A 26,544-nucleotide genomic window follows, 5' to 3' on the forward strand; every position below is an offset into this window, starting at 1 on the left:
TGAATAACACCCGAGTCTCATCTAGGACCTGAAGAACTCCCGACCTAGCTGGTTATACACCATTCTTGTTATTAGGGACTGTTTACAGTAATGCTCCTGGAGACCGTTAGGGACGCGGGATTAAGTAAATTAGTTTTACAAAAAGTTTCGACAGATTCGTGTTGATATTGGCGAGAAAGTCAGAAATATAGAATTTTGTCTAAGAATAGAGTAAAAAAAATAATTGTCATGGTACTTTAAAATTCACTTACGATACCTACTCTTTCCTCTAGAGTTTCTGGCATTATAACGAATCGGCGGCGAAGGGTATAAGAGCCATTTGACATCGCCATTCCCACGTGTTCTCTTTCATCCAGCGACTGAGGCGCCCGCCCTGACCCAGACCCTCCGCCCCCCACCCCCAGCGAGTCGACTGGCAACGCAGCCCCCAGCCTTTTATGGTGTCGGATGCGAGAGTCTGTCCTTAAGTATGGTCTCTTTTCTCTGTCCACAGAATCCCGGGTTTCCAGGCGAGGGGGCGGCCGGCAACGCTCGGGGAAAGGTGGCAGGGTCTCTGAAGGAGGCCGCCTCTTGTACTTGGGGCTCTTGGGGGCTGCGGATCCGGGCAGCGCGTACCGAGAGCGGGTTTGGGACTTCCCTCGGAACCGTGTCACTGGACGAGAATCGGAATTCGAGGCTCTAAGCCATCTTCAGATCTGGGGAATCGGGGTCTTGTTTGGGGATAGTGAGTTAGACTGAAAGGCACCCACGCCTTGACCTTGAGCTGACAAGCAGGAGACTCTCCTTTAACTGAAAAATTCTCTCTAGAGACAATACCAGTGCCAACACACCTTATCTGATCTGCTGATTTTCGAGGATGGATTACTTAAACGTTTCCCTTTACGCATTACTAAAAAATTTTTAAATGTAATCTGATGTAAAAGTTAAATGAAAATTTTTATTTTTACAACTCAGCTGTCTATTTTGATAGAAGAAATCCTAGAATTAAAAGACAGTAAGGGCTCAGCTTTAGAGAACCTTGTAAATCTTGATGAGTTTCTATAATTTCAGTTATATTTCCTTTATTAGGCTTTTAGGTAGTACCTGTTCACAATTTGTTTTATAATTTACGTGAATTAAAACATATAATGACAGTGTCAGAGCTGTAAGAGACTTTGGAGATGATTTATCACCCTTATTTTCTAGGTGAAACTTTAAATGTAAAAGAAAAAGTGACCTTTGCCCTCTACTCTCTAAGGTTAATCAGGCGCAGTTTCCTACACCTCCTGCAAATAATATGAAGTAAAGGGACATGTCGTAGAGTCCTATTTTATATCAATATAGCAAGTTAGTGCAGATTGGTTTAGACATCTGAGCTATCAAATAAAGAACAGACAGCCCTGGACCAAAAAAAATGGCTCACAAGACTGGTTTCTTTCATTTCTTTTTGTTGTTAACATTTTACTTATTTGCTTTCTCTTTCAGACTTTTTTTTTTTTTGCTGAGCCACTTAAAAGTTGCAGTCATCATGACCTTTAACCCTATTTTCTTCAGTATGTATCTCCTTAAGAACATACTTTTACATAGCCACAATATGATTATCACACCTAAGAAAATAACATATTCAAATTTCTCTGATTATCCCCAGAAGTCTTTATTTTTAACTCAAAAGTGTTTTTTTTTTTTTGATTCATGATCCAAAATTCACAACTCTTTAGTCTTGTATTCTAGAAAAACTCTTTCTACTCCTTTTCCTTTATAACTTTTAGAAAAGACCAGTCATTTTATACATTGTCCCACATTGTGGATGTTCCTAATTATTCTCTCATGATCAGAGTCACATCAAACATTTCTGGCAAGAATACCACATATGTGGTACCACACTGGTTAAGGTGGTGATTGATAGATCTCCCAGTGTTAAAGGAAAGTTTTCTTTTTGTGTAACCTGTGAAATGCTTTGATACTACAATGGATATATCCTGTTCGCCAACAACCTACAACCCTGTAGTTTTATTATCCATTCATGAATCCTGCTTAAATCACAGAATTTCCAATTACCAGTACCAGTCATGGTGAACCCAAGATCAATTATAGTGACAGTGGCTAAGGACATCAGAAGAATCACTTATTGTAAATTAAGTTTGAACAAAATTAGAAATTTGACTGCAGACATGGTACAGATCTGCATCTAATTCTGAAGACTAGAGGGTATCTCCCCATCACACCCTAGCTTTCTTTTTTTTAATACTCAGAAATTTCAGAGAATTGTTGGTCCTTGTGTGTTCACCTGAACATACATATTACCTGGAAAAATAGGATATTAAGTATTTTTTAATACATAATAACACATATGCTAAAGAACTATAACCTCAGACTGAGAAAACTCATTTCGCTTATTGAAAAGGAAGAAGCTTTTCAAAAAATATGATTTAGCCAGAAGAAATTCAGGTTTAATCAAACACTTAGAGCCTAAAGGGGCCTCAGCAGTCATACTGTAATCCTTTCCTTTTTCAGGTAAGAAATCAGGCCTTACTGGAGACATTCAAGTGAAGATTGGACAACTCCTTTCCCAGAACAGAAAGGAAACTCATGCATCAAGAAAGGTTTGAGCTTGATGACTAACATCTCTTTTTACTTTTAAGTTCCCTGGTTTTATGATATATTTTGACACAAAAATTTCTTAGCATTGCTGTAATCATTCTTAAGACCCCTTCCCTCCCTCTCCAGGTTTAAAGCATATAACCAGAGGTATCACCTTGGTTGGATATTTGCCTCTACAATAACAAACATTTGCTTGTAGTAAAAGGTAATTAGGACCAAATAAAAGGGCAGCTATATTGCTTCTACCTCTTCTCACTATCAAGTGGTTTGTGTGGCTGTTGGACTTGATCAGTCAGCATAACTAATGATTAAATAGCTGCAAAATAGAATGCTGGAAGACTTAGGTCAGACCCAAACTAGCAAGTAAATTTGAAAATCATTTATTCACTCAATTATCTCAAATATTTTCTAGGAACAAGTTCCTTCACTTAGGTATACCATAATCTTGATACTGGAAAATATATCATTGAATGATTCTAGAGAAAAGGAGATCATAATGTTAACACAGTGGTCTTTGAGTACTAGAAACATTTTTTTTATTTTCCAATTCTCAAGAAACAGATTTTATTACTGTTGAAGTAAGATAAACTATTTCATTTTAAGGAGGAGATATTCTGTTAAGGCAGAGAAGGCAATGGCACCCCACTCCAGTACTCCTGCCTGGAAAATCCCATGGATGGATGAGCCTGGTAGGCTGCAGTCTGTGGGGTGCTTTTCACTTTTCACTTTCATCCACTGGAGAAGGAAATGGCAACCCACTCCAGTGTTCTTGCCTGGAGAATCCCAAGGACGGGGGAGCCTAGTGGGCTGCCGTCTGTGGGGTCACACAGAGTCGGACACGACTGAAGTGACTTAGCAGCAGCAGCAGCATACTATTAAGGACTGTATATTAGAAGACAGTACCAAGAACAAATAATATTTGGGGGTGTTCCTTATCTGTATCTCTTCAAAGACTTCCCAATAACAATCATTTGTCACTATGAATTATATATGAAAGGGGAAGTGATGAGGAGTCAACACAGTGTTACCAATTTTTGAAACTGACACAACATTTAAAGATTTCATACTTTCTGCCTCTCTGACCTCTCCCTGAGAAAGTCACATATGTGAATTTTAACTGAAGAAATACTGGGATAGTAATAAAAACTGATTTGGGCATTATAATTTGCAAACTTAAATAAATTTAAGTTCTCACAAAACAAAGGTTTCATTTAACACCTATCCACAAAAGTCATCTTACCGGTTTTCAGGCTGCTTTTGGAGTAGTAAGCCAAAAGAACTCTAGTTCTGATCATTTGCTAACCACACAGCACACTGTATCTTATTCTTGGACAGGGAGTAGAAAGCTTGGCAGCCTCAAACTTGGAGATTAGTGTAGATTCACATACAGTTCTAAGAAAAAAAATACCTTGTGCCATTTGCCCAGCCTTCCACAGTGGTGACATCTTACAAAACTATAGTGCAATATCACAGCCAGGATGCTCATATTGAGATGCAGAACATTTCCATTTTACAAGTCTCACATGTTGCCTTTTTATCGTAACACCTACTTCCCTCCTCCTCCAGCCCCTCCTCAACCCCTGGCAACCACTAATAATTTCCCTATTTCTATAATTTTGTCATTTCAAGAATGTTATATAAATGGAGTCACACAATATATGACCTTCTGGGATTGGCCTTTTTCACTTAGCGTAATTCTCTCAGTTTCATCCAGGCTATTGGTGTATCAGTACCTCATTCCTTTTTATTGCTGAAGAGTATTCTATGGTATGGGTGTATCAGTTTGCTTAATCATCTACCTGTTGAAGAATATCTGGATTGCTTCCAATTTTTGACTGTTATGAATAAAGTTTCTATAAACATTCATGTGCAGGTTTTTGTGTGACTATAAGTTTTATATTATTATATTTCTTATAATATTAATATATTATTTCGTATAATAATATAATATTAATATATTATTATATTTCTTTCTGAAAAATGTCCAGAAGTGCAATTGCTGGGTCATATGATAGATGTATATTAATTAATTCAACCATTGTGATAGGTGTATAATGCTATATATCACTGTGGTTTTGTTTCCCTAACGGCTAACTATGTTGAACATCTTTTCATGTGCCTATTCATCATCTGAATAATCTTTTTGGTGAAATTTCTATTGCATATTTTCTAATTGGATTATTTGTGTTTATACTAGAGTCTGCAGGCTTCTTTATCTTGTCTGGTTATTTATTAGTTATCGGTCAGATACGTAGTTTGCTGTTCATGTGAAGGCTAAGAATTCTTTGCCCTAAAGCCCAAAGATTTTCTCCTATCTTTATAAGTTTTCACAGTTTTATGTTCTATATTTAAGTCCCAAATCTATTTTGAGGTAATTTTTGTATAAAGTGAAAGACTTACTTTGAGTTAAATTTTTTGCCTATAGATGTATAGTTATTCCAGCACTATTTGTTGAAAAAGCTGTCTTCACTTAACTGCTTTTGCACCTTTACCAAAAATCATTTGGTCCTATTTGCGTGACTATTTCTGGTTCTCTGTCCTGTTTCGTTGATCTATGTGTCAGCTTTTCCACCAATACCATACAGTATTAATTACTATAGCTATGTAGTTAAATCTTGAAATCAAGCAAACTGATTCTTCCTACTTATTATTTTTTTGAATTTAAGTCCATTTGCCTTCCATATAAATTTAAAAATAATCTTGTTCATATTTATAATAACTGTTACTGGGACCATGACAGGAATTGCATTAAGCCTGTATATCAATTTTGGGAAAATTGACATCGTTACTATGCTGAGTCTTCCAGGCCATGAACACAACGTGTCTCTCCATTTAAATCTTTGATTTCTTTCATCAGCATTTTATAGTTTTCAGCATACAAGTCTTGCAGATGCTTTGTCAGATTTACCCTTAAATCTTTTTTGAGTGATTATAAATGGTATTCTGTTTTTCAGTGTACATTTGTTCACTGAAAGTATATAGAAATACAATTTTTGCATGTTTATCTTGAATCCTGTGATCTTGCTAAACTATTTTGTTTTAGGAGTTTCTTTGTAGATTCTTAGGGGACTTTGGGATTTTCTGTGTCACAATCATGCCATCTACAAAGAGGGACAGTTTTATTTTCTTCCTTTACAGTCTGTATGTCTTATTCCTTTTCTCGAGTTACCGCACTGGGTAGAACTTCAAGCAGTATGTTGAGAAGGAGTATTAAGGGCAGACATCTGGCTTTGCTCACTATCTTAGGGCAAAATATTCAGTTTTCCACCATTAACTGTGTAGTATAGGGTATAGGATTTTTTGTAGGTGTACATTACCAAGTTGAAGAAGTTCCCCTCTTTTCCTAATTTTCAGAGTTTTTATCATGAATGGGTACTGACTTTATCAAAAGTTTTTTCTGCATCAGTTTATAAGATCATATGACTTTTATTTTTTCATCTATTAAAATGGTGGATCACATTTACATATTGGTGGATTATATCTGCTATTGTTTTGTTAAGGATTTTTATTTCTATTTTTTATGTCTATTTTATGAAGATACTTTTCTGTAGTTTTCTTGTATGTACCATCTTGTCTAGTTTTAATATTAGGATACTACTAAATTCATGAATAAGTTGTTAGATTTATGTATATAAAGTTCTTCATAGTTCTGTTCTTTTGAATCTGCAGGGTTTATATTACCATATCCTGTTTTATTCCTGATAATTTGTGACTTCTTTGTTAGTCTTGCTGGAGGTTGGTCTATTACAGTCTTTTCAAAGGACCATCTTTGTTTCATTGATTTTTGTTTGTTGCTTTGTTTTCATTTTCACTGATTTCTGTTCTTTATTATTTTCATCCTTCTACATACTTTAAGTGGGTTTATTTTGCTCTTTTTTAGGTTCTTGAGGTTAAAAGAAAATAAAAACATAGACTGTTGACTTGAGACAGTTCCCTTTTTTTAATTTACTTATTTGGCTGTGTTGGGTCTTGGGTGCAGTGGCGGACTCAGTAGTCGCAGCGCACTGGCTTAGTTGCCTTGCAGCTTATAGGATCCCCTACCAGGGATCAAAACCCACATCCCCTGCACTGGGAGGCAAATTCTTAACAGCCAATCTGTCTCTTGATCATTTACACCAGTTATATTTAATCTAATTGCTTATTAAGGCTGAAATGTGCTTTTTTTCTTTTGTTTGTTCTAGTTTTTCTTGCCTTACTGTGGATTATTTGAATACATTTTATATTAATCTAATGTTTTTGAGTGTTATCTCCTTATGTTGTTCTCTTTTAATGGTTGCTCTAGGTATTAAATGAGATATACAAAGCTTATCATAGTCTAATGGTGTCAGCATATTACTTGTTTCAGTGAAGTGTGGAAGCCTTACTTCCCTTTACTTTCCCATTTATTTTGTTGTTCTTCAGTTGCTAAGTCGTGTCTGATCTTTTGTGCCCTGTCCTTCACTATCTCCTGGAGTTTCCTCAAATTCATGTCCATTGAGTTGGTGACGCTGTCTGACCATCTCATCCTCTGCCTCCCCCTTCTCCTTTTGCCTTCAATCTTTCCCAGCCTCAGGGTCCAAATAAGTCAGCTCTTCACATCAGGTGGCTAAAGTATTGGAGCTTTAGCGCTGGCTTCCAATGAATATTTCAGGGTTGATTTCCCTTAGGCTTGACTAGCTCGATCTCTTTGCAATCCAAGGGATTCTCAAGAGTCTTCTCCATCACTACAGATCAAAAACATCAGTTCTTCAGTGCTCAGTCTTCTTTATGGTCCAGCCCTCACACCTGTACATGACTACTAGAAAAATCATAGCTTTGACTATACAGACCTTTGTTGGAAAAGTAGTTTTTCTGCTTTTTAATACACTGTCTAGGTTTGTCATAGCTTTCCTTACAAGGAGCAAGTGTCTTTTAATTTCATTTAGAGCCACATCAGACAGTTTTATAATTTTGCTTCAATTGTCAGATATAATTTAGGAAACTCAAGAAGGGAAATGTACTGTACTTACTCATTCTTTCTTCCTGTGTTGTTCCTCCCTGATGTTCCAAGTCTCCTTTTATAATTTCATTTCTGCTTAGACCTTTAATTCTTTTCAGGCAGGTCTACTGGCAATGGATTCTCTTAGTTTTCCTTTGTTTGAGAATGGCTTGATTTCACCTTCATTCCTGAAGGGTATTTTTGCCAGATTCAGGTTTCTGGGTTGACTGATAAGAAATCTGCTGTCATCCTAATAGTGTATCCCCTATAGGTAAGATGTCTCTTTTTCTCTTGCAGATTTCAAAATTTTTTGTCTTTAGTTTTTAAATGTTTGGCCATGATGTATCTTGATGTGGATTTCTTTGTATTCACGCTTTTTGGAATACAATTTAGTTCTTGAATCTGTAAACCTCTTTTGCCAAATCTGGGAGGTTTTCAGCCATTATTTCTTCTAGTAGTTTAACAGCCCTGCTCCTCTTTCTGTTCTTCCAGGACTCTAATAAAACAAATGTTAAATCTTTTGGTATAGTCATATAGATCCCTAGTACTCTGTTCATTTTTTTTTATTCTATGCAATATTTTTTGGTTATTCAGATTGGATAATTCTGTTTTCTGTCTTCCTTCACAGATTCTTTCCTCTATTCCCCCATTCTTGTTCTGCTGTTGATTCTGTCTGTTGAGCTTATTTGGGGTTTTTTTCCTTTCATATTTTTCACTTTTTGCTGAGCTTTATATTTTCTTCAATTGTTTTAAACATTCTTAATTGTGCATTGAAGAAGTTTTTTTATATCAGCTGTTTTAAAATCTTTGTCAGATAATTCTAGTATCTCTCATCTCAGTGTTGGACTTTTTTTTTTTTGAGATCTTAGTTCTTGGTATGAGGTTTTTTCTTTATAACCTGGAGATTTTGCATCTTGTATTTTGAGACTAGATTTGCTTAAACTTTCTCTTATAGCTGGCTGCTCTGACACTGCTTCACTGGGGACAGGAGGGCATCTCATTACTGCCAGGTGAAGGTAGATGTGCAGGTTCCTCACTCTGTCACTTGAGGGGTGTGTGCGTTTCAGGGGTCTGGGGAATGTTCCTCCTTTCTGCTGGTGAGAGTGGGAGCTGTGGCTCTACTAGGCCGTCATTGGTCTCTCCCTGGCCGAGGGGGACTGGAGCGCCTCACTGCTGCTCCCCAGAGAGCCTCCACTGACACCACAGGAGGATATGGCCTCATTACCATGGGGCAGCAGGCAGGTCCTGAATCTCAGCTAGGGCTCCTTTGATACCACCCCAGAGGGAAGGGAGAAAGGTGTTTCATCACTGACAACTGAGATGGAAGGCTCCCCATGCTGTTTCCACTGACAGTTAGGGGGAGCAGTCCTTATTAATACTCAGTAAGAATTAAAGCCCCTGTTCCCTAATAACGCTTCTCTGATGCTACTCTGGTATGGGAGTTGGAGTATCTTGTTAGAGAGCCTGGTGAGGGTAGATGTCTACCTGGCATATGCTGATTTGGGTAGAGATGAAGACCACAGTTTTTTCTGTGCTGGCCTGGAGTACAGCAGTTATTGTTTAAAAGTTTTCTGTTTTATAGGCTTCCCCGTTCCTAGCCCTTTGGTGGAGAGGATAAGCATGTAAGGTCCAGGGGTTTTAGTTGTACTTAGACAAATAGCAAAAAGCATATCTACCTCATCCTCCTAGAAGCACAAATCCTAAACCTCATTGTATGATATATTAACAGAATCGTCTGTTTCTTTGACTGGTTAGTGATATTTTATAGCAGTCATAAAGTGCACCTTACCTCAGAAGCATGGCTGGTTTCATAACTAGCACAATACTTGGTATATAAATGTTTACTGAGTGATTATCTATCAACATCTACCCACATCTATCTAGCAAAATTGTAACTGTTAAGATCTCAAACTGTAAAAAAAAAGTTTGAAATTGATATTAGAAAATGATGTAATCTTTAGGTTTGGGTTTCTATTGTGTCCCATAGTTGGAGGGTATGGAATCAGTGTTTCATGACTTAAGTGAGCAAAGTGTAACTATAATGGAAGTATCTTACCTGGAACATAACAATGATGATAGTCACAGCAATACCTGAAAAGTTGTGATCTTTAGTTAATTCCTGGTATTTTTCAGGTAATTTATGTAGTTAAAATATATATCTCATTTATAAAGCTGTGAAGTAAAATAGGAATAAAGAGCATTCTTGATAACTTTTTAGGTGTTTATGGAACACTGGGTTGCCTGACTGCTGGGCTAATCTAAAACCACTACTGCATTGTTTATAGCAGATACCAAAGAGTTTTTGTAGAAAAGATAGTTTATATTATGTTACTGCTAAACCAAAGATTCTCTAAAATACAGTACAGTTAGACTTTGGAATAAGACTAGGATAGTAAATAGAAGAGAACTGGTGCTTCCCCTTGCATGTGGAAAAGATAACTTTTAAAAATGGCAATAATACTCATGAACATACAGGATAGGGACAAAAGAGGAGGGACGACTAAATGCAAAAGAGGGTAAGTTTTATACATGGTTGGAAATGCTGGAATCGAATTACCATTGATTGCATTTGTTATTTAAAATGAGAATATTTTTTCACAGTATTAGCTAAGAATGGTCAGAGAAGGCAATGGCAACCCACTCCAGTACTCTTGCCTGGAAAATCCATGGACGGAGGAGCCTGGTAGGCTGCAGTCCATGGGGTCGCTAGGAGTCGGACACGACTGAGCGACTTCACTTTGACTTTTCACTTTCATGCATTGAGAATCCCAGGGACAGGGGAGCCTGGTGGGCTGCCATCTCTGGGGTTGCACAGAGTCAGACATGACTGAAGCAACTTAGCAGCAGCACCTAAGAATGGTATACATATCCAGTTTTATCTTTTTTGTATTGGTTACCAGGAAACTCAAAGCTAAATGCATATAAATTCTGTTTGCAGTATACATAATTAGCATTTGTTTTTTCTTCCTTTACATGTTGTTTCTGTTTTAAACAGCTTTGTTTTATACAAATCTTTTATATATTTCATCTGTTCTAGAACTAGCCAGGATAGAATAAGTAATGTGACACATTCCTGTGTCAGAATTAACTGAGCCTGTGTCCTCCATTTACGATATGTGAAAATTCCAGTAATTCAGAAAGGCTCTTTGACTTCCTTGTCTTCACTTCTCTGTTGCCCCCAAGTTAGATCACAAGTGTCATATATTCAGAAGTTTCTGGTAGGTCTTAAGTAGATGGTGTTTGTAAAAAGGATCTTTAATAGCATAGGTCTAAGCTGTGTTAGCAACCAGTGGAACAGTTAACTTAAGTACTTATAGAGAGACACCAGAGATTTCTTTCCTATAAAACTCTACTATGAATGGGGCTTTAACACATGGCTTTGCAAAGTAACAGAGCAAACTGTCTTAAAATTGGAGATTTAGATAGATAGGGATTTTGGGTCTTATAGCTAGCTAACATTAAAAAATTAAATTCTAAACTATAAGGTTCTTATTAATGACCTGGGAAATTGGGAGGCATGGCATATAATTATATAATCAGTTAGAAATCTATAAAATTTGAACAGTAATTTCAAGTAGACTTGTTTCAATTCTATTTCATAATCTATTCTTGTTTTTATTACCTTCAGTTAGCCTAAAAACATTTGTATACAGACTGACAAAACTTTTTACTTTTAAATCAGGTGACTAATAACGTACCAAAAGAATATGGCTGCACAAATACCAGAATCTGATCAGATAAAACAGGTAAGGTAATATAATTAAGGAAAAGGGATTTTGCAAAACTTAAAGGCATTAGTGGATACAACCATGTCAGTCAGCACAAAATATTTATATTTCATTTCCACAGATGGATGTTAAATTATATGAAGCAAATTTTTCAGATAGTTTGAAAGATAATCCAGGAAAAGATAAATATTCAACTAGAAAATCTGACTATATTTTGTAGATCATATTATACCTATTGAAGGTAGTAAAAGAACCTTTCAAGTATTACAGGATATTTTGCCTAGATACATCAGTATTTAAAACATTTGTTTTAAAAACCTGTTATTAAAGAACCTTCTGATTTGTTTGTAGTTTAAGGAATTTCTTGGAACCTACAATAAACTTACAGAAACCTGCTTTTTGGACTGTGTTAAAGACTTCACAACAAGAGAAGTAAAACCTGAAGAGGTATGAAACCTGTTGCTCACTAAAAATTCTCTAAGGTCATCATAAACAATATAAATGGGATGCCCCTCAACATTTTCCTTGTTCCTAGTTATTATATGAATTTAGGCTATCTTTTTTTATTGAAGGATAATTGCTTTATAGAATTTTGTTGTTTTCTGTCAAACCTCAACATGAATCAGCCATAAGTATACATATATCCCCTCCCTTTTGAACCTCCCTCCCATCTCCCACCCCATCCCACCTCTCTAGATTGATACAGAGCCCCTGTTTGAGTTTCCTGAGCCATACAGTAAATTCCTGTTGGCTGTCTATTTTACATATGGTAATGTAAGTTTCCATGTTACTCTTTCCATACATCTCACCCTCTCCTCCCCTCTCCCCATGTCCATAAGTCTATTCTCTATGTCTGTTTCTCCATTGCTGCCCTGTAAATAAATTCTTCAGTACCATTTTTCTAGATTCCATATATATGCATTAGAATATGGTATTTATCTTTTCTTTCTGACTCACTTCACTCTATAATAGGTTCTTGGTTCATTCACCTCATCAGAACTGACTTAAACGTGTTCTTTTTTATGGTTGAGTAATATTCCCTTGTGTATATATACCACAGTTTCTTTATCCATTCATCTCTCGATGGACACCTAGGTTGCTTCCATGTTCTAGCTATTGTAAATAGTGTTGCAACGAACAATGGGATACATGTGTCTTTTTCAGTTTTGGTTTCCTCACTGTATATGCCTAGGAGTGGAATTGCTGGGTCATATGCTGGTTTTATTCCTAGTTTTTTAAGGAATCTCCATATGGTCTTCCATAGTGGCTGTATCAATTTACATTCCCACCAACAGTGCAAAAGCATTCCCTTTTCTCTACACCTTCTCCAGCATTTATTGTTTGTAAATTTTTTGATGATGGCCGTTCTGACCGGTGTGAGGTAATTATCTCTTTGCAGTTTTGATTTGCATTTCTCTAATAATGAGCAATGTTGAGCATCTTTTCATGTGTTAGTGAATTTAGGCTATCTTTTATATGTTCCTTTACTCAAAGGAACTTAAACAGCCAAGGACTCTGTGGCATTGAGTTGAATGATATCAAATTTAGTATCACAGCCACTCTGAACTATGGCAGACTTTTTAAAGAGAAGATGCCTGGGACTTCCTGAATATTGTTCCACAGCAAAGATTCTTTTTTTTTTTTTAATTGGAGGCTAATTACTTTACAATATTGTAGTAGTTTTTGCCATACATTGACATGAATCAGCCATGGGTGTACATGTGTTCCCCAAAGATTCTTAATAATTAGATTTTAGTCAAGATGCCCAGGCTAGAGAAACTTGACACAGCTCTCCTATCTGACTCTGAGAACTCAGGTTAATTTTGGAAAAAGCAGAGCTTGAATCTGGTGGCTCATATTGCATAGATGGACTCTGAAATCCCAGTTCCAAATCTTAACTTTTAATAATCTCTTCAAAACATTTATGTATTTGCTAAAAGTGACACAAACTTCCTCCAGTGGAAGATGCTGATAAATTTTAATGCCAAGAACTTAACATATTAATATAAACAGCAATCCAATAAGTGTTTGTTAAATAAATGACAAAGTTTGAGAGATGCTAAGTAAAATAGTCTTATTAAAAAGTAAAAAGTTGAAAATTAAGAATGGGGAATTCCCTGGCAGTCCAGTGGTTAGGGCTCTGTGCTTTCACTGCTGACAGCCTGGGTTCAATCCCGGTCAGGGAACGAAGATCCCACAAGCCGCACAACATGGCCAAAATTATTATAATAATAATAGCAACATTGAGAATGGACTTTCTCATTAAAAAGGAACAACCTGCTACTGGACCTACATTCTGACAATCAGAGTAACAGATGGGAATGTGGAATTTGCCTTACTACTGAAACATACCTACAGAAAATCTAGGCCAGAAGGCAGGGAATTACCACTGTTTTTAGTACCTACAAACTGGTAAGCATTCAGTATGTACTGATTTTTATAAATATATGAAGGTATTAACAGTTGAAAGCTATGATCACTTGTGACTTATTGATACCGTTTAATTCTCAAACATATTTGAAGAAAGAAAAGTACCCACTGTTTATTCTTTTAGAATATGTGCAATATTTTTAATTAATATTTTTGTGTTGCCTCTTGGGTCTTTTTATTCCTAGACTACCTGTTCAGAACATTGCTTACAGAAGTATTTAAAAATGACTCAACGAATATCTATGAGATTTCAGGAATATCACATTCAGCAGAATGAAGCCCTGGCTGCCAAAGCAGGACTCCTTGGCCAGCCATGATAGAGAAGTCCTAATGGATGGACTTTTGATGAAAGATTGCCAACAGCTATTGCACTGGAAATGAGGATTCACCTGATAGAATCCTCTGAAAGCAGTAGCCACCATGTTAAACCATCTGTCATGACTGGCAAATGGAAACAACTGGAGAAACAAAATTGTTATATACAGGAATAATCAAAATAGAAGGTCTTATTGTTCAATGAAAATAATAAGATGCAACACTTGTTGAGGCCTTAAGATTCAGCAGCTTGGTCACTTGATTAGAAAAATAAACCATTGTTTCTTCAATTGTGACTGTTAATTTTAAAGCAAAATATCATGTATGAGATAGAAGAAATTTTATTACTATAAGTAAAATAAATGGAAATGTCACCGAGCAGTTGTTTAAACTATATAATTCCATAGCATTCTGACTGGACTGTGGATACGTTGAAGTGTTTTTCAATCACGATCATCCTCCAAGTATTCCTGTTCATTCATGTCTGCCTCAAATTGCTGGTAAATACATAAAATAGTTACTTGCTAATCATTTTAATGAATGATCCTTTTCTTTTCTCCTTTCTTGTGTCACAGTGGGCACTACACATTCTTATCCTAGCTACATTTTCATATATCTTGAGGAAACATTCCATTTGACACTAGCTTGGGAATGCTTAAGAGTTGATTATTGTGCTTTAGTGGAGACTGTTGCTTTGTATTTTGTTTAAAAGCTGAGAATCCACCATGAATGATTCCAAGTCAGACCAACAGTATACAGTATATTCTCAACTACTGCATGTGATCAATTGTAATAAAAAGTAAACTAAAGTAGCACCTTAGAGCTAAACAATTCCAAGCATTTGCAGGAAATTCTGATTGACGTATAAGTACACACAGCAAGCAGTTTATCAAATGAAATTCATTCATAAGCCAATTTTTTAATAGGCATCAGTCCACTTATGAATATAAACTTCTAATTAAGAGAATACTAACTAGCCTATATATTTAAATTTACCAAAGTGATTTCTGTGTTTTGTCATATTGGAAAGTAGAAGTATTATTCTGCTTCGATAATTTACAGTTTTCTATGCTCATTCTATAGGCCATTAGGTCATTTATCTAAGAATACCACTTATAGGCCTCTGTTGACACTGCAGTCAGTCAATAACAGAAAGTACAAAAATAAACAATGTTAACTTTAAAGTTGAAATGTTGAAACGTGTATAATACTCAACAAAATATACAATCCATCATAGTCAAAGGAACATGAAAGAAGAAATTTGTTTCATCTTAAGAAAAGCAAACAAAAATTCAGAGATGTTACTCATTTAAAACTTAGGGTCATTCACACACATACTTTGCTATTTTTGTCTAATCAAGCCCAACATGGTTATTTACAGTGTTCATTTAACAAAGATAAATATGTGCTTACCTGGCAAATAAGGGGAATTTTGTGCAATAGCATCTCAAATACCTTGGGAGGAAGTGTGTGTTTGAAAACTTTCAGAAGTTCCTGTGGTTGCCCACACACCAAAAGGGCATTGCTGAGATGTTCAACCCCCATTCGATGCTCTCCTGAATAGATTGATAAGTTTAGAGCAGGATTTTAAAGTTCCTCAAACATATATTCTACAAATTATCAAGAAAGCACCAAGCATTAAAACTACAAAAGCATATCAAACTAAAGACTATGAACAAATCTCAAAAAGAATAAATAATATAAACAGGGAAATGTTGAGCTGCCTATTAGATTCACTGTGATCAGGCTGCAGTGTGAATAACTTTCTGACCCAAATTACCATTTAAAAGTGCACTCTTGAATTGAAAATGTTCATGTTCTGCAATTTGGGTATGCAAGAGGGAATATTGAGTTTATTTTAAAAAGACTGGTGTCTGTCATTAGTGATATGAGTTATTTTTACCTATGTGGTTGATGAAACATTACAGATGAGACATCTTGATATCCTAGCTAAATGAGACTTTTATAAAATAGACTGTATTATTAAAGAGCTGAAACACGATTTAGTGTAACCATGAATTATGTATCTAGGGGAAGACAGATGAGTTTTAGAATGACTGGCTATAAAATAAGAATGAAATTTGTGAAGAGTGGACATTAATGATAGGACTTTAAGTTAAAACATGTAATCACTTAATCTCACTACCTCGTTTTAGGAAAATCAGGCAAAGATCAGTGAAATAATTTAAGGTTTCAAAGCTAATTAATGCCAGAATTAGTAATAGCACCTAATTTTCTGAACCTTGAGACTACAGTGCACTGCCCCTCCTTCACATGTTTTGGAATAGCAAAAGTTGAAATTTTGACATATTTAACATAACTAAGTAGGAAACAAAGACTTTCTATCAAACCCTTTAAAGAAAGAAAAAGCGGTAAGGCTGCTCTCAAGTTGATGGAGCTAACATAGCTCCAAAACTAGTCAGTTTGGTTAATTAGGTCAACCAACAATCCAATCAAATTAGCTAATCAGAGATTTCTATTAAAATTTTTGGCTCTGTGGTCCCTCTGGTTACATAGACATAAAAACAACTGAGACGGCTACAGAACTACCTGACAGCAAAGTAGTGAAAACTGGGTTGGCAGTGGTGGCAGAAGTGACTGGAGAAGACATTACAGAAAATTGGCTGAAAAATTACTGCATTAGAACAGTGTTTCTCAACCAGTGTGTTGTAATAACCTAGGGGAGTTTAAAGAATAATAACTTGTATATTACATCTGGAGAAGACCATAATTTGAAAAGATACATGCACCCATTGTTCACTACAGCATTATTTACCAAGACATGGAAGCAACCTAAATGTCCATCGACAGGTAAATGATAAATAAGATGTGGTACATATAAACAACGGAATACTACTCAGCCATAAAAAAGAACAAAATAATGTCATTTGCAGTGACATGGATGGACCCAGAGATTATCATACTAAGTGAAGTAAGCCAGACAGAAAGATAAATACACTGTCATATCACTAACATGGAATCCAAAAAATGACACAAATGAACTTATTTACACAACAAATAGACTCAAACAGAAAACAAAGTTATGGTAACCAATGGGGAGAGACAAATTTATACACACTGCTGAATACGAAATAGGTAACCAACAAGGGAACTATAGGGAACTGTACTCAAGATCCTATAAGAAAAAAATCTGAAAAAGAATATATGTATAACTGAACCACTGTGCTGTACACTTGAAAGTAACACAACATTGTAAACCAATGATACTTCAATAAAAAAAAAATTCTGATACCTGGGTCCTACCCCAGAGATTCTTATTTAATTGGTTTTGGGTTTGGTGGGGATTTAAAGAATAAGCAACGAATGAGAATTTTAGAAACAAAGTAGAAGTATATAACCCTAAAAGTGCTAATTATTTTAGGGGCTCACAGAAATAATGTTATCCTGGAGAGAAAAATTTAAAAACTCAAGTTTGCAATTTTTGTCATCATCTCAATATTTGTAATATTCACTTCTATATTACATGATAGCTCTTAAAGATAAATAAAAATATAATAAAATTATTTTTCTTTTGATTTATAATTCATCATTTTCCTACCCATATTTATACTGTCCTAATTCAAAAAATGTTAAAGGTGAAAGGTTCTTTGTATTTTAATTGCCTCTATAACAAAGGAGTATACCCAGGGACAGGGGAGCCTGGTGGGCTGCCGTCTATGGGGTCACACGGAGTCGGACACGACTGAAGGGACTTAGCAGCAGCAGCAGCAGCAGCAGCAGGGCTTCATGCAGATTTGTGTGGCCCTTAGTTTATGTAATCTGGGGCCCCTTTTAAGAAAAAGAATATGAAATTAAGAATACAAGACTGGCAGGAATCTTCCCAGAACCTTGAAAGAGGCCCTTGGAAATGAAAGTCCTTAAATTTTATGTTTCATCATCTTGTATACAATAGCTCCTATTTACGTCGTTTAAGTCAGCTCTAACTATTCATTTTGTCACTAACATTTATACTGAATAAAAGTACTGAAATTTCAAATTATGATGATTAATACGCAATGCCTTTGAATGGCTTTTTCATTTCTTAAAACATTTAAGCCATCGGATTAAAACATTTAAAACACTGCATTAAAAAATATTTGTGGATATTGCTATGAGTTTTCCAGGATTTTGACTGACTTTTTGCTTTTATAAATCCTGGAGGATGTTACCCTCTAAATGCAGAGTGAAAAAAAAGTCTCCAAAATTGACAAAAAAGAGAAGCAGAAATAGCTGTAGGCACTGTGATATGCATGGGAATTTGCAGCACGTGAAAAAAAGACATAAATGGGTGTGGTGCTCATGCATACAATATCATTTATGCTTTACATAAGAAGCCTCAAAACAATTTTTCTTTCTAGTGTTAAACACCACAATAAAGATATTACTATATACAATGTTTATAAAATATTATCTACCATCATTTTCCCTGACAACATTGTGAAGTTTCTCAAGTCAAGTGCAGGGTACCCCCACAGGTATCATTATACTGAATGATCACTCATAATAATTTTATCATCAAAGTAAGTAAGTATTTTATTAAGAATATGCTTAGGCAGGAAAATTTTTATAAAGAAGTTAATTTTTTTTTTTTTTACATTTTGATTCATACAACATTTAATCATTTGGAAAACTCACTTACTTAGAATTTTATCTGACAGTAAATAAGGTGTTCTTGTATTTGGCTTTGCTTCTTTCTGCCTACTTCCCAAGACTGCAACATGAACTTAAATACAAACTAACAGAGTGGAGCTGGACAGCAATGAAGTGAAAATGCTGGGATAGTTTCTCTAACTGAAACACATCTAGCTAGGTGAAGTTTTCTGACATAAAAATACCAATCCATAAATATTTCTCAAACATCAGTTATCATAAATAACTGCTTACCAAAGTATGTTTACATTCTTACCTCTGGATAACCAAAGTTCTCCCATTCGTACCTCTTGCAGAAAAAATTCTTGTAATTTTTCATTTTTTGCTGGATCCCACAACTAAAAGAGTCACAGAATATTTAACAATAAGTAACGAATGTAAGGTATATGGTTACTAGCCAAAACTGAGGGCTTCTCTCGTGGCTCAGCAGTGAGGAATCCAGCTGCCAATGCCTGCCTGATGCAGAAGACTTGGGTTCGACCCCTGGGTTCAGAAGATCGCCTGGAGAAGGAAATGGCAACCCACTCCAGTATTCTTGCCTGGGAAATCCGATGAACAGAGGAGCCTGGCAGGCTAACTTTTATTTTAAAAGCACATCTTGAATCTAGTCTCTAAACACAGAATATGACAAATGCAGTTGCTCTTTATATTTAAAACAATTTCTTAAAATGGAGTTATAATTTCAGGCAACTAAAAAAAAAAAGCAAAAAAACATGGCAGATGGTGGCTGTGATTTGTCACCATGTACATTTAATGGCCTTCCTAGATGGCACCTTGTTAAACCAGCACAGCCACTGTCTGCCAGTCTGCAGCCCAGCCAGTTTTATTCTTCAACTACCCTAATTCTTTGACATCCTGATTACCATTTTACATCAGCTTTTGTACTTTTCCATATATTTTCATGAGTTATATTGTCTTTTAGATCTAACAACTCTGAGAAATAAAGTCAGTAGACTAGGGTAATTTCTTAATTTAGCTCTGGTTATAATTGTAAAAAAGTTGAACCCCACCCTCCTAAAAAAAAAAAAGAAAAACATGGCATATTCAAGTTTGGTTAAGATACTTGTAACAACTTCATATTTTACCCAGCTTGCTAAGTACACATAGGAGAAATCCACTGTAACCAACTGTAACAAAGGTAGCTTTCTTTGTATGTTGCAAACCTATTTTCTTGCTTAGAGTATTAACACTGCTTGTTGATTTAGCAAAGGGCATGGTGGGGGTTGACAGGGCAGTTGGTGATATTCAGAAGGATGCTATGGTTTGCTACAGCCTGTTTCAAGAAAGTGACCAGGTTCACAGGACAGGGTCATCACTGTACTAAGCTAAGAGCTGTCTTTAAAGCTAAAGTGGGCAAACCATGCTCAAAGTATCCACTCCACAGTCACTTCAGCTTCAGTCTTTTATATCCGGAGGGTTTTTGTGTTTGTTTTCCCCAAGAATTATCTTTTTTAAATAGGATGAACCAGCAGATGAGATCATATTTTAAGCTTTTATCAGCAGACATGCTGATGATCATGTCATCAGCACAATCACATTTCTTTTTTTTTGTTTTTTTTTAATATAAATTTATTTTAATTGAAGGTTAATTACTTTACAATATTGTATTGGTTTTGCCATACATCAACATGAATCCACCACAGGTATACACGTGTTCCCCATCCCGAACCCCCCACACTCCTCCCTCCCCGTACCATCCCTCTGGGTCCTCCCAGTGCACCAGCCCCAAGCATCCAGTATCATGCATCCAACTTGGATTGGTGACAATCACAAGTTTCATTCAAGAGATATTTAGTGAACAAGAGCAGGACACTCTAGGAGAGCTGGAGAGGGAAGCAGATCTAGACTCCTGTGCCCATCCCCACAGAGCCCAGAGTCTAACCAAGAGAAAAGATAAGTATGCCTGAGATCAGTAACACATCAACAACAAAGTCCACTGTCTTCTGAGGCTCAAAATATTAACACATTCCATTTGGTTGGGAGACCAGGGAAAGTTCCTCAGAAAAGATGGCATTTGAGATGTGGAGAAGCTCAGTGAAAGTCTGATGAAGAAAGAGTACAAGTGGGCTTCCCTGGTGGTCCAGTGGTTAAGAATTCGCCTGTCAATGCAGGGGACACAGGTTCAATCCCTGGTCCAAGAAGATTCCACATCCTGTGGGGCAACCAGGCCTGTGCGCCACAACTACGGAAGCCTGCATGCCTAGAGCCTGCGCTCTGCAGTGAGAGAAGCCACCACAACGAGAAGCCCTCACACTGCAGCGAAGAGTAGCTCTCTGCTCCCGGCAACCAGAGAAAGCCCACATGCAGTAACAAAGACCCAGTGCAGCCAAAAAAACTAAATAAATTTTTTAAAGAAGAAATCCTGACTGAGTGGTCTAAAAAAAAAAAAAAAAAAGAGTACAATTGACACAAAATTGCAGGGAAAATCTCAAGTGATCTTACATAGCTGGATTATAATATGGTGAATGAAGCAACAATGATAAATACCAGTTACTGAAGCCCAGCTATGGACTGAAAGCTTTCCATATATTATGTCTAATTCCTAGGAAAAGAAGGCTATCTATATAGAAGGCACCCAAGATGCCAGGTCCATGGTGCGAAGCTAAGTGGGTTCATCTTTCATCTGCAGAGTAGGGAGCTACATTACAGAGCTGCAGATTAGAAGGATTTACTCTGACAGCATAAGAGGTAGTAAGACAAGTTAGGAAGTTATTATAATATTCTGGGTAAAAGGTAATAAAAGCCTGAAGTAGTGAAGGAGCAAGGGAAACAGAAAGGGAAAAGAGTATGAGATGGTTGTGGGTGGTTTAGTGGCTGAGTCATGTCCAACTCTTGTAACCCCATGGACTGTAGCCCGCCAGGCTCCTCTATCCATGGGATTTCCCAGACAAGAATACTGGAGTGGGTTGCCATTTACTTCTCCAGGGGAATCTTCCCAACCAAGGGATGGAACCCCCATCTTTACTGCTAAGCCACTGGGGAAGCCCAGAGTATGAGACACAAAACAGAAAAATAAGAACTGGGGATTGACTGTAGAAGGTGAGGTTGATATTTGAGCGGGGTCACAACAGAGAGCAAAATCAGTATCACAGGGAAACAGGAAAAGGAACACTGGCAAGGGATGAGATGATGAATTTACTTCTGAACACACAAAGCAGAGGTGCCTACAGAACATTGAAGACTACAGAGTCTGGCAGGCAGGCAAAATCTGGAGCCCCAGGTCTAGAAATCTGAGTTCACTTAGTGAGAAGAGAAGGAGCTTCCAGGGGGATGAGGGATTATGCAGAATCTGAGATCAGTGTTTCACAAAGGATGGGCCTAAGGAGCTATTAAAACTGCAGTTTTCTTGGGCTCCACCTAGACCTACCAAATCAATTTCTCTGAGTAGAGCTCAGGAATCTGGATTTTTGATGAGCTCCTCAGATGACTCTTAAATTCTGAAGCCTGAGAATTACTGCTGGCATAACCACTGGGCTATCTCTGACCTCCTAAATCACAACGGCTGGTGCTTGGGTCAAATAATCTGTTTTAACAAATGCCCCAGGTAAATCTAATGCAGATGAATCACAGACCATGCTGTGGGAAACAAAAAGGGCTGGGGTGACGAAGCACAGAGATCCTGTAAGTAGGAAGAGACATCTTTCTGTGCCTTAGTTTATTCATCTATAAAACCAGAAGAACAGAGTTGTTATGAGGATTATATAAAAGAACATTTGAAAAATCCTGCTTCCGCCTCTTCCTCATTTGACATAAACAGATCTTTATCATTTCCCTCCTGGACTGCCACTGATTTTCCTGTCTTTGCCTTCCCTTCTCCACCCCATACTTCAAAAAGAAATAATTACATCCACTTCCTGAAATAAAGTCACCATCACTGGTTATCCACCACAATAAAAAAATTTCAAAACTTTTAAATTTGGCATCAAAGACTTCCACAATAAGACACCAAACTACCACTCAGCTATCTCTTTGGCCACATACTTTAAATATTGCAATTTCAAGGTCTGTGCCTCTGCACAAGCTGTTTCTCTCTGCCTACAATAATCATGGCATCCGGTCCCATCACTTCATGGCAAATAGATGGGAAACAGTGGCAGACTTTATTTTTGGGGGCTCCAAAATCACTGCAGATGGTGACTGCAGCCATGAAATTAAAAGATGCTTATTACTTGGAAGAAAAGTTATGACCAACCTAGGCAGCATATTAAAAAACAGAGACATTACTTGGCTAACAAAGGTCCATCTAGTCAAGGCTATGGTTTTTCCAGTAGTCATATATTGACATGAGAGTTGGACTATAAAGAAAGCTGATGCCGAAGAATTGATGCCTTTGAACTGTGGTGTTGGAGAAGACTCTTGAGAGTCCCTTGGACTACAAGGAGATCTAACCAGTCCATCCTAAAGGAGATCAGTCCTGAGTGTTCATTGGAAGGACTGATGTTGAAGCTGAAACTCCAATACTTTGGCCACCTGATGCAAAGAGCTGACTCATTTGAAAAGACCCTGATGCTGGGAAAGATTGAGGGTGGGAAGAGAAGGGGACGGCAGAGGATGAGATGGTTGGATGGCATCACTGACTTGATGGACATGAGTTTGACTAAACTCCCGGAGTTGGTGATGGACAGGAAGGCCTGGCATGCTGCAGTCCATGGGGTCGCAAAGAGTCGGACACAACTGAGTGACTGAACAATAAACAACAATATTCAACAAATATTTGTTGGGTGCCTACAATATACTGGACATTGTTCTAGGCACTGGGGAGAAAATGGAGAGTAAAAACACAGACAAGGTCTGCCCTGGTGGAATTGATTCTAATAAACAGAAAGAATTTATCAAATAATCACACCAACAAACACTAACTTCAACCATTTATAAGGGCAGTGAAAGGAGAGGGACGTGGAATTGACCCAGGCTCTGCCCCAGGGAAAGCATCTCCTCTCTCATGCCCAGCCTTGAATACTCCCTCTCCTACTTTCTTTGTCAACTGTACCTTTTTTCTCTATGAGACTCCATCTTGAATCCCTAGAAATCTGTGTCTCCTGCTCTCTACTACCCTTTCATCAGCGAGCATGAACTACCTATTCTTTCTGGAAAGTTTATCTTACATCTCTCATCACCAATTGCCACTGACACCACTACAGTTCAAGACTTTGATTACCTCTTACCTGAACTGCTGCAATAACTTTCCTTTTCTTCAATCCATCTAGCACACTCCTGCCTGATCTAACGTAAAAAGGTTTTTTCCTCCCCTTATTTTAAAAACAATTCCTGCTCAGAAATCTTCAATAATTCCCCCCACTGAATCTGAATTTCTTAACTTCAGGTCTTCAAAGCCTTCCCAGATGCAGGGCCCTTAATTAGCTCTCCAACCTCACCTCCCACCATCCCCAACTGTGACTCCTTTCTTTGTCAAACATTTACTGAGTAGAAGGATCTGCCACCCCCAAAGTCTTCTGTGAAGAACTGCATGTCCCAAAACCAGCCACAGCAATATTCCCAGAGCTGCTTGCACTTCCAAAACCTAGCCTCCTCTAACAAGAGCTGGAGTCCATTTCCTCTCCTTTCAAAACTGAGTGGGTCTCAATGAGGCAGAACTGGCACCACCTGGCAGGCTCCATGTTTTCTCTCAAATATATGTATAAATAAATACATATATACAACTGACCCTTGAACAACATGGGTTTTAACTGCCAGGTCCACTTATATGTGTGTTTTTTTTTCAATAAACAGTGCTACTGTGCTACAAAATCTGCTGTTGGTTGAATCCTCAGATTTGGAACCACCAATACAGAGGGCCAACTATAAAGTTGTATTCATATTTTTGACAGAGAGAAGTGTTGCTGCCCCAACTGCTTGCTGTTCAAGGGTCAATTGTGTGTATCAACACCCACACAGACACACACAAATATATTACAAACTTGCTTACCCAGTACGACCCTTCCACCATACTGTGAGGAAGACCATGCCACAAGGAGAAGACTTGTGTAGCTGTTCTGTGCAACAGTCCCAACTAAGTGGCCAGCCAGCATAACTGCCCAATATGTGAGGGAGTAAGCCTTCAGATGACTCAGCAGGTAGCCCTGGGGCTGCTAAGTCTGCTAAGTCACTTCAGTCATGTCTGACTTGGTGCGACCCCATGGATGGCAGCCCACCAGGCTCCCCCATCCCTGGGATTCTCCAGGCAAGAACACTGGAATGAGTTGTCATTTCCTTCTCCAATGCATGAAAGTGAAAAGTGAAAGTGAAGTCGCTCAGTTGTGTCTGACTCTTTGCGACCCCATGGACTGTAGCCTACCAGGTTCCTCCATCCATGGGATTTTCCAGGCAAGAGTACTGGAGTGGGTTGCTATTTCCTTCTCCAGGGGATCTTCTTGACCCAGGGATGGAACCCAGGTCTCCCTCATTGTAGGCAGACGCTTTACCATCTGAGCCACTGGGGAAGTCCGTGGAGCAAAAATGTGATATCCCCACCCTGCCCGACTCAAACTGAAGATTCAGGAGTAAAATAAGATAAAGTTTTAAGCTCTAAGGTGAAAGTAGCAATAGGTAATCAGAACACCTCCATGATAACCTGGCCCTGAAAGTGATCCTCTGCCTCTTCCGTGCTCCTGATGTTGTTGTTTAGCTGCTAAGTCACGTCGGACTCTTGCAACTGTAGCCTGCCAGGCTCCTCTGTCCATGGGGTTCTCCAGGCAAGAATACTGGAGTGGGTTGCTATTTCTTTCTCCAGAGGATCTTCCCCCACCCAGGGATTGAACCCGGGTATCCTGCATTGCCAGGCGGATTCTTTACTATTGAGTCACCAGGGAATGGGAGAAGGAAATGGCAACCCACCCCAGTATTCCTGCCTGGAAAATCCCGTGGACAGAGGAGCCTGTAGGGCTGCTGTCCATGGGGTCACACAGAGTCGGACACGACTGAAGCGACTTAGCATGCATGCATGCATTGGAGAAGGAAATGGCAACCACTCCAGTATTCTTGCCTGGAGACTCCCAGGGACAGAGGAGCCTGGTGGGCTGCCGTCTATGGGGTCACACAGAGTCGGACACGACTGAAGAGACTTGGCAGCAGCAGCAGCAGCACCAGGGAATCCCCTGTGCTCCTGTTACATGGGGCATGCTCTTTCGCCATTGCTAACCTCTGCCACACTTAGAACAATGCCTCAAGTGGGCATCGACTCAAATGCGAGGCGCTCAAACGAGCATCAACCGAATGAAAATTTCACAGAACAGCCCAAGAACGCTCTGTTTGAGAAATGAAGCGAGTTGGTTAAGTTGGACCAATCACCAAGATAATTGTGATTATCCTTCAAAACGACTGATCAAATTCAATTTTGGAGAAAAAGAGGATACATCCTGTCTCTGAGCTAGAAGAAAGGCCCCGTAGAACAGGAATGGGCGGTACAGCACCGTACCGGGCCGGGCAAACCTGGGTCTCTTTTTAAGTGTCTGGTGTGGCTCAGGACCGAGCGACTGCGCACGCACGCGGCTCAGGAAGGGCAAAGGCTCCTCTTTCTTCTTTTTTATAAACTAAAATTAGTGCCTTTTCCTACCACGTTATTACTGCCTTTTCACGACCCCAGATGGTTCTTCCTTCCTTCCTTCCTCCCGATGTCGGACAATAAAAGCTAAATACTGCCCGAGCGGAAGCGGGGTGCGGGCAGGCATCGAGGCAATGGGAAACGGCTGCTCAGGAAACCGCCAGGGACCCTAAGGCCGAGCCGCTACCTGCACCGGCGGGAAGTTACTCACTGTAACGCCACCTCAGCGTCGCTAAAACACTTCACCTGGGCGCCCCGTCCCTCAGCCTTTCGCTGCTGGGCTCTTCTTTCTGCAAACACAACGTGGCACGTGCTGGTCGTGAGCCCTCCAGATGCCTGCGTGC

At 38.2% G+C, this 26,544-nt stretch overlaps 2 protein-coding genes across 2 annotated transcripts in view; one reads left to right on the forward strand and one right to left on the reverse strand.

The window, feature by feature from the left end:
* The first annotated feature begins 272 nt into the window (after positions 1 to 272).
* On the forward strand, positions 273 to 14,388 carry TIMM9 (translocase of inner mitochondrial membrane 9 homolog (yeast)). The gene is made up of 5 exons (XM_010847677.1): positions 273 to 467; positions 2,494 to 2,582; positions 11,220 to 11,283; positions 11,617 to 11,712; positions 13,881 to 14,388. Exons 3-5 carry the CDS (start codon positions 11,245 to 11,247, stop codon positions 14,010 to 14,012), a joined length of 267 nt encoding a protein of 88 aa, XP_010845979.1. The 5' UTR covers positions 273 to 467; positions 2,494 to 2,582; positions 11,220 to 11,244; the 3' UTR covers positions 14,013 to 14,388.
* Positions 14,389 to 14,453: 65 nt separating this feature from the next.
* The window catches only part of TOMM20L (translocase of outer mitochondrial membrane 20 homolog (yeast)-like), a 12,597-nt gene continuing 506 nt past the window's right edge, over positions 14,454 to 26,544 (reverse strand). The window contains exons 2-5 of the mRNA XM_010847769.1: positions 26,447 to 26,536; positions 18,917 to 18,998; positions 15,424 to 15,566; positions 14,454 to 14,507 (exon numbers count right to left, since the gene is read on the reverse strand). Of these exons, the coding sequence (XP_010846071.1) occupies positions 14,454 to 14,507; positions 15,424 to 15,566; positions 18,917 to 18,998; positions 26,447 to 26,536 (369 nt within the window). The remainder of the gene's footprint in view (positions 14,508 to 15,423; positions 15,567 to 18,916; positions 18,999 to 26,446; positions 26,537 to 26,544) is intronic.

This window comes from Bison bison, unplaced genomic scaffold (genome assembly GCF_000754665.1).
Source record: "Bison bison bison isolate TAMUID 2011002044 unplaced genomic scaffold, Bison_UMD1.0 scf7180017864254, whole genome shotgun sequence".
NCBI lineage: Eukaryota > Metazoa > Chordata > Mammalia > Artiodactyla > Bovidae > Bison > Bison bison.

Excerpts from the sequence above, each read along its gene's own strand:
- TIMM9 (XM_010847677.1), top strand. The coding sequence starts at position 11,245 with ATGGCTGCACAAATACCAGAATCTGATCAGATAAAACAG. Across the intron at positions 11,284-11,616 it reads AATCTGATCAGATAAAACAG|TTTAAGGAATTTCTTGGAAC; the intron begins GTAAGGTAATAT and ends ATTTGTTTGTAG. Across the intron at positions 11,713-13,880 it reads GAGAAGTAAAACCTGAAGAG|ACTACCTGTTCAGAACATTG; the intron begins GTATGAAACCTG and ends TTTTATTCCTAG.